General features: G+C 36.3%; 1 protein-coding gene across 1 annotated transcript in view; it reads right to left on the bottom strand.

The window, feature by feature from the left end:
- Nucleotides 1-19,071, bottom strand: part of LOC111044844 — a 44,862-nt gene that overhangs the window by 12,010 nt on the left and 13,781 nt on the right. The window contains exons 10-14 of the mRNA XM_039420137.1: nt 17,184-17,437; nt 15,625-15,778; nt 12,399-12,611; nt 9,865-10,129; nt 1,951-2,324 (exon numbers count right to left, since the gene is read on the bottom strand). Coding sequence (XP_039276071.1) covers nt 1,951-2,324; nt 9,865-10,129; nt 12,399-12,611; nt 15,625-15,778; nt 17,184-17,437 — 1,260 coding nt within the window. The remainder of the gene's footprint in view (nt 1-1,950; nt 2,325-9,864; nt 10,130-12,398; nt 12,612-15,624; nt 15,779-17,183; nt 17,438-19,071) is intronic.

Raw genomic sequence — 19,071 nt, 5'->3', positions numbered from 1 at the left:
TCGAAGAATGTACAAATTGACTTCTAGATCTTTATTTCAATGACATTAGTGATGATAAAAATGAATTCATATTTCAAGATAAGAATACTGATCCTTAGTGGAATGATAGTGAAACCAATGAACTTCATGTGATCCCAAGGATACTAAACCTCCCCTTAAAGTGAACTTTATATGACCTTATATATTTTTCATGTTTCTAGTAGTGTTTCATGAAGGTTTTAGGATTTATAATAGTATTAACCACTATAATTTCATACGTTTTGCATAGATTGTGCAACATGAACTTGAGGGTAGGGTAAAAACTACCTCAAGAGTGAACTATGACCTTCCAATTTTTTTCCTATCTTTCTAGTAGTGTTGCATGTAAGATCCATCATAGAATTCATCACTATAATTTTTTGTTCACTCTATATAAAATAATAACCAAAAGTTACTTTTCACTACCATATAAATTTATTTTTATAATTATAATAAAGATCGATTTCTGCTACACATAAGTGCTCGTTGCGTTCATCAATAACCCTTTGACATATTAGAATCATAAAATAACATCATATCTTGAAATATATAGAAATATTGAATAGGAAAGAAGTGGGTCCCTGGGACTCAGGGTCACAACTAACGCCAGAAAAAAAATAGGGTCACGAGAACCAATCAGAGAAGGCCTTTTCGATGAGACATCTTTGATTGGTACTTGTAAAATTAATCACGGTTAAAATTTAACCGGCTTTTTTGGAACCTGGCCTCACTCCAGAAAAGCGAGTTTCAACATAGCGCTCCACACGTGTGAACTAGTTTTATTTAATAATTTTTATTCAAAAACTCGAACTAAACTTGGAAGTTTAATTTATTTATTTATATATAACATTACATAAAAATAATAAAACAACTTGAAAGTAGGGTGCAGGCAGCCGAGATGAGATTTCTCCGAAGAACCAAGGGATGTGACAGAAGAGATCATTTCAGGAATGAAGATATTAGGAAAGAATTGAAAATCTGCAGCATGAATGAAAGAGTTACGGAGAATCGGCATCAATGGAGGGAGCATGTTCAAAGAATGTCAGCTGAAAGAATACCATTTAAAGTCTATAATTATCAGCAAGTAGGCAAAAGAGATGTTGGCAGACCACGCAAGTGGTGGCAATAATAGGATTTTGTATGTTTATTTGAATAATTGGCTAGATGTGAGTCGGAACAGGTTAAAGCCTAATCCTTGTTTGTAAGAAGAAGAAGAATAAAACAACTCAAAGAGGTTTACAATTTTGCCAAAACAAACCTCATAAAACATACCTGTAGTGTTGTCAAAAGTAGTTAAAAAACGAATCATTAGCTAGCAGATCGTCATGAAAAGTGTAATAGATGAGTACAAAATTATAATCAGTTTTATTGGATTTAACGACATATTTACTTAGGCCAACCATTTTGAGTTCTATCATGACCCTTCCATGTGATATTATGAATTCTCCGGGAAAACCCCAAATAATTACTTTAGTGATTATCTGCCACAAACTCTTGGAATCATATTTATATGTGAACGCACTCACTATACATATTTTTGACCTACGTAGATAGTGTAGAAGAGTTTCTCCTTTCAAACTGAAACTTCAATTTGGCGTTTATCAGGGTTCAATCAAGGGTCTATTCTTTCCCTTTTGTTTATTTTGGACGTGTATTCGGCAGTGTAGCACTTTACGCTAACGACACTTTCTTGTACAGGACTTTTCCCTAAGTCCAATATTGACAAGTAAAATTCGATACTTGAAAGATTATTGAAAATCAGTTCTAGTTTGGGATGAAATATACAAGACATAGAATTTAAAGTAGAGTATTGCAATTATTCACTTGCTAGGGTATCAGAATAATTTCTTTCTATTAATTATACATTAATTAATAGCATGAAATTTAATTTTCACAGTATCATCAAGGAACAAATAATCACTTTTGACAGACCGGCAAGTCATTGATGTTGGACAGCCCCCAGTGCGAGAGGCGGTAGATGGCATAGCTGCGCCACTCCTTGTCGTAGATGGGGTTGCCCTCGGGATGAATGGTCAACGAGGTCAAGCCCTGAATGTCGGCCAGGGCGTTGAGTTGGCCCAGCGCCTGTACGTTGGTGTCGCGGAACATGAAATGCTCGGCGTTGGGGAAGCGCTGCTTCAGCCTGCATAGCACCGGAGCCAGGCTGTTGAAGTTCACATAGTTGAAGCGAATCGTGGTGACGTCACCTGCCTTCACCGGGTTCCACGGCCGGTCGATGAACTTGAGTGCGCCCTGACCGTACACGTTCAGGTAGCGGCCGCTTATCTCCACCAGGTAGTCGCCTCCTGTTTGGAAAATCACATAGAATAGATTATATAATTGCAGGTATAGTATGGAAGAGTATATCAAATCTTTTTTAGCTACTTATTGAAAGCGTATAAATTATAGTTTTTGTTTTTGATAGAGAAATCTTTAAATGATTGATGATACGCCTAGATACATATAACCTCTATTCATAAGAAATTGAAATCTTATAAAAATGTAACAGAATTTTTTATATATTAAAGATACTTTATTTTAGATATATTGCTTCTACTCAGTGTATGCATACAATTTGAATAATTTTTCTCTTGAAAATGAATAATGAAATTACTATGAAACAAAAACTATTGTCCTTTTTACTATTCAAAAAATTTGAAATAGGTAGAATAACTCAACTCCCAACTTATCATCAGCAGTCAAAGATATTCCTGATAGTCGAATGACAGCAGTCCATTATATCAAACGGATAATACATAGCACAATAGATCTTATTTGGTATATAAAACAGAAGACTAATTACTTATAAAACTGAAGTCGTCATTTATTACCCTACTTGCTCTATGATATTTCCACATATATTTTTTGTCTGAAACCAGTCTAAAACTAATTCACAATGTAGAGAGATGTGCTCCAACATTTCACCTGCTTCGAAGTTACCAAACAGTTAACAAGGCACTTAGGTCACAGCTTCGTAGTGGAGAACGATGATTTCAGTAGGGATCGAATTCTTAGCCGGATGAAAAATCTGATTTATGATGTGGGAAGTTGGATTTAATATATTGAGAAGAAGAGAAGTTTAGAGATCTGTTTGTTGTTTAATTTTTGCTGTATGAAAAATTATTGGTACCTGTATAACAATTACCTCGTAATTGTATCGAATTAATACAAAAATGAATCATACACGAAAAAATTAGAGTTACTAACATTTAATGTGTAGCAAATATTTTAATAATAGACTTATGTACTTACATAATAGTATGCTAATTAATTCTGGTGAAATGGTTATAAAATTAATAAATAATACTTTGATTTATCAGTATTGAATGAATTTTAATAAATCTCATTGCAAGTTAATGAATTACTCAAGTTTAAATAAATTTCAAAATAAGAACGAGAATACTTCACAAGCATATGTCAATATAAGTGTGCTACAATCAATAAAAGTTCAAAATCAAGGATATATTCATATATTTTTCAAGATGGGGGCTCTCTTTGTGGCTGTTTTTCTGCAACATATTCTGTGAGTCATTTTCCTTGAGGCCAGAAAGTAACTAGTAAAGAGTAACAATGAAGGTAGTTGATAGTGCTCAGATAACGCATGTATGTTAATGTATCCGCTTCCTTCCAACTTCACCGCTCCATATGTTCTGAGACATTTGAATACTTACTTACTCCTTGGCTCTACAACCCATTGAGGGTCTTGGCCTCCCGCAGTATCCCTCTCCATTCGTCTCTATTTTGCGCCTTTTTCTCATCCTCTGATGCCCATCTGCCTCGTCAGTTTGAGACATTTGAAAACATTCATTATTTTCAATAATAATTATCAGCTACCTTCTCTGATACTTACACTATACCTTCGCTCCACTATGTTTTGAGCTATGCACTTGAGGTTTTTTCTGAAAAGGGTTAGAATAGCTATTTATGCGTTACTTGATTCTATGGGCCCGTTCTGTGTACATGGAATGTGGTAAATTGTCCGATTCACAATTTACCAGGTAAAAAGTTCCGCGTTCCATGGGAAGAGTTTTGACAGATTCTGTACCAGAAACCAGAACCAGTTCCAAATTCCTGCCCTACAGTCGAAGCGTGGTAAATTGTCCGGCCTGGTACAGTTCCAACTATCTGAGCTCTCATTGGTCGATTATTGTAGTCTGCTTGCTTCTCTGGGCATGCACTGATAGTTTGTTTGTTTTCCATAGCATAGCCATAGAATATATAACCAACAATATGATGTTTGATAACCATTCATTAAATGAATTTTTCTCTAAAGAAATTTGAGAGTAATGGAATAAAAGAAATTCACACTTTTCTAGACGGTAAGTTTGTAAAACAGCCTTTCTTCATTCACGCAGCTAGTAAACGACACATTTCGGTGTAAATCAACTTTATAAGTGCGCGCCAAAAGCTTGAACCAACGATTTTGAAATGGCGTTCAATTCAATTCAATTTATTAATTTCAACAAAAATTAATATACAATTCATACTTACAAACATAAAATACAAATTCTTTATAAAATAATGAATATTTACATAAAATATCATATTCTAAATAATATTGTTGCATCCCTCTTTAAGCAAAGCTTGTGATGAGGGATGGTGTATCTCTAGAATGTTGGATAGCATAAGATACTAATATACATCGTAATATTAATAACATAATTAGATTTTATAATTTTACATTACAATATCAAGAAAAAAGAAAAAAAAGAAAATTCCATTCTCTTATGCTATTTTCAAACAAATGTTGCTCTTGTAATCAGTATAGGCCTAATTGAGATTCAACTATATGTTCTACATCAAAGATAAAGATCACCAATATTTAAAAATAAAACAACAAGTTCTGTTCTGCTCTGTTATACTAAGTAAGATATGTATTTGAAGAACAGAATTGAGATTTACAAAACAGATTTGAGAAATAAATCAAAATTAGTCTTCATTTTGTCTCCCTAATAAGTAGTGTCCAAGATACTGTCTAAAAGTTTTGAAAGTGAAAGAATAATAACAAATTGGTATACATTGGGATGCTCCAGAAACTTCAAGCAACAGACGGTTTAAAAGTCTAGGACCATAATACGCTGCATGAGCACTGGCAGCCGCTGTTCCACAAGATGGTTCTAGCAAAAATCTCTCAGATTGTCTACGAGTAACATAGCCGCCATGAGGGGCTATAGGGAATCTATCTGTCTGTCTGTCTATTGGGCCACGAATAGACAAAACTAGCTAGGTCAAGATCATACAAGTGCTCAATACTGAGTACATTAAATTCTTCATACAGCAAATTTGTTGGATATCTAACCGGTTTTTTCAAGCATATTTTAATAATTCTCTTATAGCTGCGCCACTCCTTGTCGTAGATGGGGTTGCCCTCGGGATGAATGGTCAACGAGGTCAAGCCCTGAATGTCGGCCAGGGCGTTGAGTTGGCCCAGCGCCTGTACGTTCGTGTCGCGGAACATGAAATGCTCGGCGTTGGGGAAGCGCTGCTTCAGCCTGCATAGCACCGGAGCCAGGCTGTTGAAGTTCACATAGTTGAAGCGAATCGTGGTGACGTCACCTGCCTTCACCGGGTTCCACGGCCGGTCGATGAACTTGAGTGCGCCCTGACCGTACACGTTCAGGTAGCGGCCGCTTATCTCCACCAGGTAGTCGCCTCCTGTTTGGAAAATCACATAGAATAGATTATATAATTGCAGGTATAGTATGGAAGAGTATATCAAATCTTTTTTAGCTACTTATTGAAAGCGTATAAATTATAGTTTTTGTTTTTGATAGAGAAATCTTTGAATAATTGATGATACGCCTAGTTACATATAACCTCTATTTATAAGAAATTGAAATCTTATAAAAATGTAACAGAATTTTTATATATTAAAGATACTTTATTTTAGATATATTGCTTCTACTCAGTGTATGCATTCAATTTGAATAATTTTTCTCTTGAAAATGAATAATGAAATTACTATGAAACAAAAACTATTGTCCTTTTTACTATTCAAAAAATTTGAAATAGGTAGAATAACTCAACTCCCAACTTATCATCAGCAGTCAAAGATATTCCTGATAGTCGAATGACAGCAGTCCATTATATCAAACGGATAATACATAGCACAATAGATCTTATTTGGTATATAAAACAGAAGACTAATTACTTATAAAACTGAAGTCGTCATTTATTACCCTACTTGCTCTATGCCAATATGCCATTTAGACAACCCAGAGAATATTTCCACATATATTTTTGTCTGAAACCAGTCTAAAACTAATTCACAATGTAGAGAGATGTGCTCCAACATTTCACCTGCTTCGAAGTTACCAAACAGTTAACAAGGCACTTAGGTCACAGCTTCGTAGTGGAGAACGATGATTTCAGTAGGGATCGAATTCTTAGCCGGATGAAAAATCTGATTTATGATGTGGGAAGTTGGATTTAATATATTGAGAAGAAGAGAAGTTTAGAGATCTGTTTGTTGTTTAATTTTTGCTGTATGAAAAATTATTGGTACCTGTATAACAATTACCTCGTAATTGTATCGAATTAATACAAAAATGAATCATACACGAAAAAATTAGAGTTACTAACATTTAATGTGTAGCAAATATTTTAATAATAGACTTATGTACTTACATAATAGTATGCTAATTAATTCTGGTAAAATGGTTATAAAATTAATAAATAATACTTTGATTTATCAGTATTGAATGAATTTTAATAAATCTCATTGCAAGTTATTGAATTACTCAAGTTTAAATAAATTTCAAAATAAGAACGAGAATACTTCACAAGCATATGTCAATATAAGTGTGCTACAATCAATAAAAGTTCAAAATCAAGGATATATTCATATATTTTTCAAGATATACTTTGTTATTATTCTTGGGGGCTCTCTTTGTGGCTGTTTTTCTGCAACATATTCTGTGAGTCATTTTCCTTGAGGCCAGAAAGTAACTAGTAAAGAGTAACAATGAAGGTAGTTGATAGTGCTCAGATAACGCATGTATGTTAATGTATCCGCTTCCTTCCAACTTCACCGCTCCAATATGTTCTGAGACATTTGAATACTTACTTACTCCTTGGCTCCACAACCCATTGAGGGTCTTGGCCTCCCGCAGTATCCCTCTCCATTCGTCTCTATTTTGCGCCTTTTTCTCATCCTCTGATGCCCATCTGCCTCGTCAGTTTGAGACATTTGAAAACATTCATTATTTGCAATAATAATTATCAGCTACCTTCTCTGATACTCACACTATACCTTCGCTCCACTATGTTTTGAGCTATGCACTTGAGTTTTTTCTGAAAAGGATTAGAATAGCTATTTATGCGTTACTTGATTCTATGGGCCCGTTCTGTGTACATGGAATGTGGTAAATTGTCCGATTCACAATTTACCAGGTAAAAAGTTCCGCGTTCCATGGAAGAGTTTTGACAGATTCTGTACCAGAAACCAGAACCAGTTCCAAATTCCTGCCCTACAGTCGAAGCGTGGTAAATTGTCCGGCCTGGTACAGTTCCAACTATCTGAGCTCTCATTGGTCGATTATTGTAGTCTGCTTGCTTCTCTGGGCATGCACTGATAGTTTGTTTGTTTTCCATAGCATAGCCATAGAATATATAACCAACAATATGATGTTTGATAACCATTCATTAAATGAATTTTTCTCTAAAGAAAATTTGAGAGTAATGGAATAAAAGAAATTCACACTTTTCTAGACGGTAAGTTTGTAAAACAGCCTTTCTTCATTCACGCAGCTAGTAAACGACACATTTCGGTGTAAATCAACTTTATAAGTGCGCGCCAAAAGCTTGAACCAACGATTTTGAAATGGCGTTCAATTCAATTCAATTTATTAATTTCAACAAAAATTAATATACAATTCATACTTACAAACATAAAATACAAATTCTTTATAAAATAATGAATATTTACATAAAATATCATATTCTAAATAATATTGTTGCATCCCTCTTTAAGCAAAGCTTGTGATGAGGGATGGTGTATCTCTAGAATGTTGGATAGCATAAGATACTAATATACATCGTAATATTAATAACATAATTAGATTTTATAATTTTACATTACAATATCAAGAAAAAAGAAAAAAAGAAAATTCCATTCTCTTATGCTATTTTCAAACAAATGTTGCTCTTGTAATCAGTATAGGCCTAATTGAGATTCAACTATATGTTCTACATCAAAGATAAAGATCACCAATATTTAAAAATAAAACAACAAGTTCTGTTCTGCTCTGTTATACTAAGTAAGATATGTATTTGAAGAACAGAATTGAGATTTACAAAACAGATTTGAGAAATAAATCAAAATTAGTCTTCATTTTGTCTCCCTAATAAGTAGTGTCCAAGATACTGTCTAAAAGTTTTGAAAGTGAAAGAATAATAACAAATTGGTATACATTGGGATGCTCCAGAAACTTCAAGCAACAGACGGTTTAAAAGTCTAGGACCATAATACGCTGCATGAGCACTGGCAGCCGCTGTTCCACAAGATGGTTCTAGCAAAAATCTCTCAGATTGTCTACGAGTAACATAGCCGCCATGAGGGGCTATAGGGAATCTATCTGTCTGTCTGTCTATTGGGCCACGAATAGACAAAACTAGCTAGGTCAAGATCATACAAGTGCTCAATACTGAGTACATTAAATTCTTCATACAGCAAATTTGTTGGATATCTAACCGGTTTTTTCAAGCATATTTTAATAATTCTCTTATACAATACTATAAGAGGCTTAAGAACGGTAACACCACTACCACCCCAGCCAATGATACCATATCGCACAATTGACTGCACAAGCGCAAAGAAAACCATTTCTCAGAAAAAATATTTCTCAGTTGAACAAACTTATACAGCGTTTTCCTCAACCTAGAACATAAATATGAAATATGGTCTCTCCATATCAAATGCTTATCAATGATTATTCCCAAGTATTTGGTGCTGCTCTTGAATATTATTATAGGACATAGACAACTATTATCATCGCATCCAGTTTCATGAAAAGCCAAACTCCCCTTGTTATCTGGCTGACCTGCTGAGGTCAAAGAAAACGACACTGCTTTAGTTTTTGTTATATTTAAACTAACTAAGTTGAAATCTAACCAGTTTTTTATAACTTTCAAACCCTCATTAGCTCTACAAAAAACATCTTCCCATTTTGATGCACAGAAAGTAGCAACAGTGTTGTCAGCAAAAGAAAACAAAGAACAGCTCTCAAGCTCTATCTTGAGTAAGTCATTAATGTAAATCAAAAATAATATTGGACCCAGAACTGTTCCCTGTGGCACACCCATCGTAATTTCTAATTCTGAGCTCATTATACCATCAACACCAACCACCTGTGATCTACAACTGAGATAGCTTTTGCAGAAAACCAAAGCAACACCTCTAATTCCAATACCTTCTAACTTTCTAAATAAAATATTGTGGTCCACTGTATCAAAAGCCTTCTGGAGATCTAAAAACACAGCTATACATTTTTGTTCCCTATCCAATGTTTCAATAATTCTCTTAGTAACATTATATACAGCATCAGAAGTACACTTACGAAAACCAAATTGGCAATTGGATAAAATTTCATATTTTTCCAAGAATTCGACCAAACGAGCCAAACACATTTCTCAATCACCTTTGACAAACATGAAAGCAGAGAAATTGGGCGATAGTTCCCTTGATCACTTTTGTGATCCATGGGAACTATCGGGAACATTTTGGAACTATCGGGAACGTTTCATGGGAACATTTTGCACTAGTCACGTGATGGAACAATTTACGATTGGAACTGGAACAATTTACTGTAGGCTACACAGAACGTACACAAATGGAAATAGCATTACCTTGCTCTCTGATCTTGCCAGGCGTCGACGAGGTCTTCGTCTTGACCTTGGTGGTTTGCGCGCGATGCGAGTGCGTGCGACAGTAGGAGTGCTGCGAGCCACTTGCGCTTGCGCTGTGTTTGTTTTGCGACGAACTCGACGAGCTGGCCGTGTTGTTGGCACTTTTGATCGACCTCTGCGCATGCGCCGTCGACTCTGACGAGGGCCGGCGACCGCGACCGCCCGCCAACCGCCAGCGGGCCGCGTCTTCGCTCACCTCGTCCTCCTCATAAACAAATAATTTGTAAGTTGCATAATTATCAAACAAATATTGAATAAAATGATTTATTAATTAATTTAATGATCTATTAATCCAGTCATTAAACACTTTAACGACCTTAAACACCAGTATGGTACACTGCAAGGTTTTCCCATGTGTACCTAGTGAAAAATATGCGATAGTCATGTTTCAAGCACTATGGTTATATCAGGAGCACAGCTATAGAACATTTCAAAAGGTTTGCTTCAAACGTTGTGTATAGTTGAGAAGTTTTATTGTGCTAATTATTAATATTTTATGAAAAATACTATGAAATTGTCAAAAAACCACAGATTTATTGATACTTAGAAAGACCGGTTTCGGTTATTACACCATTGTCAATCTCTGATAAAAGTTTACTTTAAAAGCTGGTCCCAGGGTAAAATATCATTACTTTAGATTGCGATTTGTTTCTATCATTGTATAAAGAAACACAGAAATATACTCTGGTCCACTCGTAAAGTTCCCAAATTTGTAGCCTGTCGTTAAGTGTTTTTTCATATAGCCTATTAATGTTTATTTATCAATCATTTGACTTTATTGCCAATGTTTATTTATCAATCATTTGACTTTATTGCCAATGTTTATTTATCAATCATTTGACTTTATTGCCAATGTTTATTTATCAATCATTTGACTTTATTGCCAATGTTTATTTATCAATCATTTGATAATGAAAAATTCTACACACACATCAAATTTTTTCAAGGTTTGTCAATTTCACATCATATTATACAGAGTGTGTTTGAAAAGTCACTCTACACCAGTAAATCATTTCCAAGGTGATAAATTAGAGGGCACAGCGACGATTCGAACAATCTTTATCAGGCCTATTTGGAATGAGGGAAAAACATAGAAATCATTCAAATAACGGAACTAGACCAGCAGAATCCTTGTTTGCTGGTGGGAGAATACAGCTCAGAAAAAATATAACAAATTCATCTTATAACCACACATTATAATATTATCTTATAAAACACATTGAACACACGTAAATTGCTTCATGAATGTTTATTTGTTTGTTTTTGAAAGCTTCTCAGAGACTCTTTTATAAGAGTATAGGAGTTGTCAAATCAAAATCTACCATTTCACTTCTCATTTTAGATTGTCGATATTGAAATATATCTATTAACTCTTATCCATGTCTTTAGTTCATATTATAAAATCCTGTAAACATTTAACATAACATTTAGATTATGGCTTTGCTACTGATATATTCATTGTTCGTTTTTTAATTTACTTATTTATCCATTTATCTATTGATTTTTGCATTTAATAAGAATGTTATGTGATCTGCATCCAATACAATACAGGCGATCATTATAACAGAAATCAAAATGAAAGATGATGGTTTCTTGATCAATTTCCGAGCTGCGACACTGTATTACCACACTTTTTTGACCATGGAGTGATTCGTGGTCTATTGCATAGAGTGCTTGCTTAGCAGCATAGATATCCCGGGTTCAAAACCTCTCATTACCAAAAGTTTTTTAACCAGATCACTACCGTGTTATCGGATGAGCACATTAAACTGTCGGTCCCAGTTGAAGTATGACAGTCATAAGGTTCATTGAAGGCTTAAATTATATATTCAGGTGAATGTGTGAATGTTGTGTGAATGATTATATTAATAATTCCTTCTTTTACTATTGTTTCTTGAATTATATAATTGATTTTTCAGTCTAAATGCAGATTGACTGTTTTGTTCCAACTATATGTTTCTGTTTTGTAGCGATATTATTTAATGTATTTTTATCTATATATTAAGTTACATTATATTTTTTATTCAATTGCATGTGTTATGTTGAGGTTGAGTGCCTGATAAAGATTTTTTCATTTCATTTTTTATTTCATTTCATTCAGGCAAGGTGGGACCTTCCCGCAAGGGACTCCCCACCAACAAAAGAGATACGAATTTACTTTCTACTGTTTTGATGATTTTGTTTTCTTACTGGCAGGAGAACTTTAGAACGGCCATCGCCCATTTTCAATATAGTAACTGTTAAGCAAACGTGAATAAAAAAAATGCTCATTTACTTAAATAATTAGCGGCAAGTCGTTGTAAAAAACATCAAAACGGTGTAGGGATAAAATTTCTTAATAAGGGGCCCATTACTTGACCCTTTACGATGACTGGTGGAGTACAGTAATATCAATTTTTTATAAGAATATTTTTCAAAAAAATTGTCGATGATCTTTTACAAAATAGTTGACCATGTAATGGGCTGGGCCTTACCTCTGAGCTGGTATCGCTAGGCAGCGAACTGAGTGAGCTGTCTGCGACCGGCTCCACACTGGACACAGTTTCGGCAGCGTCTGCCTGCTGCTTTAGGCCAAGGCCACCCTCTTCGGGCGAGCCGGCCAGCGGTGCTAGTATTGGCGGCAGTCGGTAGAGTTCGCTAGTGTCCAGTGCTGGAGGAGCCGGGTTACGCAGCGGTGACGACAGAACCTGCAATCAGACATGGAAATTGCCAGAAATTATGAGAATATAAGAATGATAATATAATAGAACATGTGTAGAATGTCTATATTTTATTATTTATTGAATAGAGCAAACAATATAATAGTCAGAAAAGAGAAACAGGCTATTATGGATACTTATTGAACTATTCTTACTTTTCCCATGGATAATTTCTGTTGCAAGCTACTTCTATTTGAAGGAGAATTAATTTCAAGGGTGAAGTCCATGAGAGATAAAAGCACGTAGACTATACTAAATAGCGGTTAATACAAAATTTAAATTTCATAATAAAGTTATGATGGCATTGTTATTCAATTGGGTCAGCTGATGGTTTAAACTTAAAATGCACTTGAACTGCTATTGAGCATACGTGTTTTAGTATCTATGTCAAGCACATCAGCGTGCGACTGGCACTACTGTTCAGCTTTTCGACTATCCATTCGAAAATGTCCAGTGAAACACATTTCGTCAAAAAGGATACAGAAAGTAGCTCCTAGTTGAGGCAGCAGCGTTTTGTCTAAAAAAAATGTTTTTAATACATGTGTCCTTAGAATGAAATGAAATTTGTCAAGTACCAGACAGGACTCCCATTCAAAAATGGTTATCTTAAAGATTTCTACTTAAAAATGGCTATAAACATTAGCAGTTTATACATTTTGTGGTGAATTTATGAAACATTTCAAAAGGGTAGCCTATTTTTTTAATTTTATTTCATTCTATCAATTATTGTAGTAGCCCTAAAAGGAAAAGTGAATATGTGCCCTTGAGTTACTATCAACCTAAAACGTTTTGTCAAGCACCTATCCTATTATATTAAGCGAGCAATTTCTGTATTTATATATCTGGTTATTTATGTTCAACTGATCTCGAAAACGGCTCTAACGATTTTCACGAAATTTGGAACATAGTATAGGTTTATGATATAAAAATTCGATTGCACTAGGTCTCATCCTTGGGAAAACTCGCTGAACGACATTAAAAGGATAATTTTATTCATCCTTGACTGAAACAGCTGTGGATAGTAAAAAAGTGATTGAGCGAGTGAGTATGTGAAAAATCAAAATATCGCATCCCCGAAATTCTTAAAATGACGTATTGCCAGCTGTAAAATATAAGCACGATCATTTTAGAGGATTGCGTTCTGTTTATCAATAAATAAAAATAACGAGCGAAGCTCGGTGCCCTGATATTGTATAATAATGCTTATGCTCTTTTCAGGCCCAGTTCAGTAATAAAATAAACAAATAACAACAAATAGACAAACTAATGAATAAAACGTACATATAGGGTTTATAATGTTCGACATAAATATATGTCTCTTCGGGTTTTCTTCATTTTTTGGAGGTCAAATGCAAAGCTCTCCCACAGTTCCATGACATGGCACGCTCATCCGCCAGGTGAATACCCTGAGTCCCCCTTCATAGTGGGCAGTCTTCCACCAAGTGCGGCATCGTCTGCACATCTCCACAGGTGCAGTGGGGGTCAGTGGCTATGCCACGCACCTGAATCCTTTTTAAAAATCATGTTGTGGTGAATTGATAAAACATTTTACAAAAGGGTTACTTGAGAATTTTCATTCAATTCTGATAATTGTAGTAGTCCTTCAAGGAAAAGTGAATATAAGCCCTTGAGTTGCTATCAACCTGAAAAGGTTGGCTTTCGAGTTGGGAGATCAACAGTGGGTGCAGTTGACCATGTAGCTGAGCGGATCGACGCGGCCTTCGAGGATGGTGAGTCTCTTGCTCTTGCTCTTTGTTATCTGAGCCGAGCCTTTGACTGCGTGGACCATGGCATTCTTCTTAGAAAGCTGAGCTTTTATGGTCTTAGAGACTCTGCCCTTTCTATCTTGGGCTCTTACCTTTCTGGAAGGACTCAGCTTGTCTCCCAGACACTGCGGACTCCCGGACACTTCCGGTGACTTTTGGTGTTCCTCAGGGATCGGTGCTGGGGCCTACACTGTTCCTTGTCATGATAAATGACCTCGACGACCACGGTTCCTCTCTGATGTTCGCGGATGATGCATCTCTACTGTCATCGGGTGCTGAGCTTGAGCGGGTTTTGGAGGCATCTGCGGAGCATCTTCGATCTGCCACTTCATGGTTCCTGGCTAATCGATTCCAGCTGAATGAGGACAAGACCCAAAGGATCATCTGCAGCTTGTCACGTGAACTGCGTGACCCTCAGTATCCAGTGAAGCTGCTGGGTTTTGTCTTGGACAGCAAACTCAGCTGGAACAGTCATATACAGCAGGTCTCTCCCGCATTTGCTTTCTGCTGCTCAAGATGAGGGGCCTGGTGACTGAGAAGTACCTTATAATGATGTATCACGCGCTCTTCCATTGCCACATTACCTATGGCTTGCTTCTGTGGGGTCATTCAGCGGGGGCTGCTGATGTGCTGAGACTGCAAAAGAGGGCTATAAGAATTATAGCAGGCAGCGATCATCTTGCCCACTGCAAGCCCATCTTTGCTCGCCTTGGTGTGCTGACGGTCTTCAGTCATTACATCCTCCTGTGCTTGATGTATGTCAAGAGGATACGGTGTACTCTGACTGCCCGAAGTGACGTTCACAACCACAACACCAGGCACCGCGAGCTGCTGGATGTCCCTAGGAGACGTCTCCACCGTTCACAGGCCAGCTATAGAGTTTCTGCACTGAAATTCTTCAACAAGCTGCCTCCTGGTGTGGAGCAGTTGGATGAGGCCGCCTTCAAGAGAGCCGACAGAAAGCTGCTTTGACATAAATCATATTATAGCGTAAATGAATTTATGAGTGATGATCTGAACTTTTTTAAAAAGTGGTCACTGTTTTACCTGCCATCTGAATAGTTTTTGTGTTATTGTGTATATTGAAATTGAACTCTATGACGCCATCGATCCCACAAATGTGGGTAATGGATGAAGCAAAAGGTATTAAAGGTATTAAAGGTTTGTCAGCACCTAAATCTTGTTTGAAAATCATTCTTAACTTGCACCTACATATTAGGTTGCTGGTAACTGACCTTGTCCAATCCCTGCGACACGGTTCTCCTTCGAGAGTATTCGGCTCTCTTGACTTCGGCTCGCTCCGGCAACCGGACTGCCCTCGCCGACAGGGGAAGCGACTCCAATTCGCTCTCGTCACTGCGTCCCCCTCCCCCTGCCACTGCCCCATCGCTACAAACAACACAAACATAGAATTTCAATGAAATTTCAACACGGGAGGAGAAGTTACATTCTTAAATTAGAAAATACAAAGTACGATAGTTAATGTAGAATAGTGGGTTATCTTCCTTTATAAAGGAAGGTTTTGGTTAACAGATGTATGAACGTACACATGTATGGGATAGAAAATACACGATTGAAGCATCATCACGTCTGAACTACTGAACTGATTAACTTTCAATTTTACATAAAGATTCTAATTTCTCAAGGATGGATATAGGCATATCCTTATTCTCAGTGTTATTAATAAATTAATTGAAACAAATTGATCCAATTTGTGATTCAAAGTTTACACATCAATAATGGTTCAACCAAACAGACCTTCCTCCAATTGACTCAAGCAGTAGCGTAATTGGTAACACGTGCGGCTCATGAATCAAAGGTTCGAGACCAATCAAACTCATTTTTTTCTGCTGAGGATTTTCAACTCTTATGAAGATTATCCATGTGATTTTGACAAAACGAATAATTATTTTATTTGTTGATGGACATAAAGAGAATGCATTTTACAAACACAAAATTTTACTCTGTGCAAAGCACAGGCTACCTGCTGGTAATGAATAAAATGGAAATAAAAGACGAATAATATGTAACAAGAAATGTTCATGAAATAGAACTTGAGCATGATAACACAGTAAAAAATGAAGCTTTTTATTTGTAGCTGAAACATTGTATTTTTAGCAAGACACAAAGAGGTCTCTCACAATATATACCATCAATATACATTCACTGTAAATTCTGAATTTTTAAGTAAAATTGCAAATTAATCAGTTCAGTACAACAATGTAAAAATTCAGTACACATTATAAGTTTATTGCCTACCTGTTTTGGACATTTGTAATGGTGAAAATGATTTTGAAAAAAATTCTGCGAAAATTGAAAATTGAGTTTTAACCTCGAAATTGTTCCAGCAGTTTTTCAACTTAAATGTGTAGGTAATGCTAGTTCGCCTCCTTGGTGAACATTGGGTAACGCTAAATGGACTAGCAAATGATGGCGGTCAGTCAAATTTATGTTCTCCTGTCCGAAAACTGCACAGTATCTCAATTTGGAAATTTGGAATTTGTAAATATACAGTGTATATCTAGGCATTTGAGACTCATGAGATATATATTTGTTGTGTATCTGTCATACGCTAAATAAATAAATAAATAAATTGCCTACCTATCCTTAATCGTCACTCATTCTTTCAACAAAAATTTAGCATTTCTGGATTTTATGAATTCTTCAATTATTTTCCTGCATTTGAATACAGAAAAAAAATCAAAGTACAGAACCGGCTCATCCCCCGAATTTAAATTTCAACTTGAAAAATCTCACATTTACCGTTAATGAAATCTAATAAAAAGATGATTACTTTCCGCCGGCCGTTTTCCGGATGTTGGCAAACGAACGCGCGGTTTGCGAGCGCAGCAGCTCCCAGTTGGTTCGCGCATTATAGATGACCTCGTCGCGCTTGTCACCCACTCCGCCCACTGCGCCCCCCTCGGCCTGCGACGTGGACAGGGGGACTGTGGTGGGGGGAGGGGGGCCGATCACGTTGGTGGTGGAGCAGGAAGCCTCCTTGGTTGAACGCCATGCCAACGCAGCTCGGCGCACTTGCTCCGTTACCTGTTCACAAAGCAAAGCACAACTAACTTTTCATCCAACTAAAAAATACTATCCTTATTGACCGAGCGAAGTGAGGTATAATTTTACACTTAATACGTCAAATACTAATGGAATCTAGTAAGTTCTGGACCTCTTCTCCAGCATCATGAACTTCTGTCAGCCCTCCATGATAGGAGTGTTGTGGACACTCAGATATTAGGTGATTCATTGATTGAATTTGTCCACATTGGCACAGAGGATCAGAGGTGTATCCCCATGCTGTCATCAGCTCAGCACACCTTCCCACCTGCGTCCTGAACCGGTCAAGGCCACACCACTCTCTACGTCTCAGCTGGGTGCCAGGAACAATGTCATTAGGGTCATCCACAAGGCCTTTGTTCCTGACCTCTCCCTGCAACCATCTCAGTCTCCATAACTCCCTCGCACTTCTTATTTCTCCCTGCTCATCAAGTCTCAAGTATCTTCTTGACTTGAGGCGCCTTGGTGGAGGGTTAGCCAAATCTCTAGAAACTGGGAGATCCTCATGAATGTCTTGCAACTGATAATATTTCAGAAATATACTATTTCAAGGATAATACAAAACGAAAAGTAGTCTCCTTTGAACGCCAATATAACCGTAAAAGTCAGACTTTCATCATAAATCAGCTGTCAAGTCGTCTAGTGGACTATAATACTACCTAGGGCTCTATAAATATAAGTCTTATTATAGTGCCTTAATACTACCCGTTCAAAAACATCGAACACCTTGAAAATGTATCTTTCCATCAACGTTAGTAGACAGTTGTCTACTACTAACTTTGTCTTTCCATAAGCTGAGGCCATGATTCTAGTTTGGAGTTTGGAGTTATTGATAGAAAACATTTTTTTTACATTTTTCTTTTTTAATCTGATGATTAAAATTGCAACAAATATTATTGAACAGAAATTGATTTCTAAAATCATGAAAAGTGATACATGAAGTTTGTAGGAAATCAGCATTATGGTAGTTTATTTTGTTAATTTCAACACACCGATTTTTCGCCAACACGACAACACAGAATGTTCTCTGATGGGTTGATTGGATTGGCGTATCGACGGCGGCCAGACCTGATAACAGCGCTCACACTCACATTCCGGGACGACACGTCACGGTACGATAGGACAGAAAGCTCTATGTTTATTTAGGATTTTTTCTAGACATTTTAAATTGATAAATTATTTATTAATTTTTGAGAAAACATAACAACAGGTCAATGTAACTTACTGAGCGCGAGGTCTACTGTTCACAGAACTACTAGTATAATAAATAATATATCTATACTTATAAAATTCTGGACTCACTCACTCAATGATCACGATTTCTGTTGAAAACGAGAGAAAGCAAGTGTGAGCAAGTAAAAAAATTATAACAGCTCTAAGTTACCAACAAATCGGCCCTTGCTTAGCACTTGGTACAAATGATTAAAGGACGTGGTACAAATGATACAACTCATGGTTACCTGTTGCTTGAAAACTGGATGACTGTTTTCAGTCATATCGGTGCATTTCCATCAATACTACTAGATAAAACATCAATAAAGGATTCAAACCTACTATAAAGGATTAAAAAAACTATAATTATTAGATTTTTTGTTGTGTGAAGCCACAAATTCTGA

This window comes from Nilaparvata lugens, chromosome 2 (genome assembly GCF_014356525.2).
Source record: "Nilaparvata lugens isolate BPH chromosome 2, ASM1435652v1, whole genome shotgun sequence".
Taxonomy (NCBI): Eukaryota; Metazoa; Arthropoda; class Insecta; order Hemiptera; family Delphacidae; genus Nilaparvata; species Nilaparvata lugens.
Note: the sequence above shows the minus strand (reverse complement) of the source record. Positions and strands in the feature narration are given on the sequence as shown.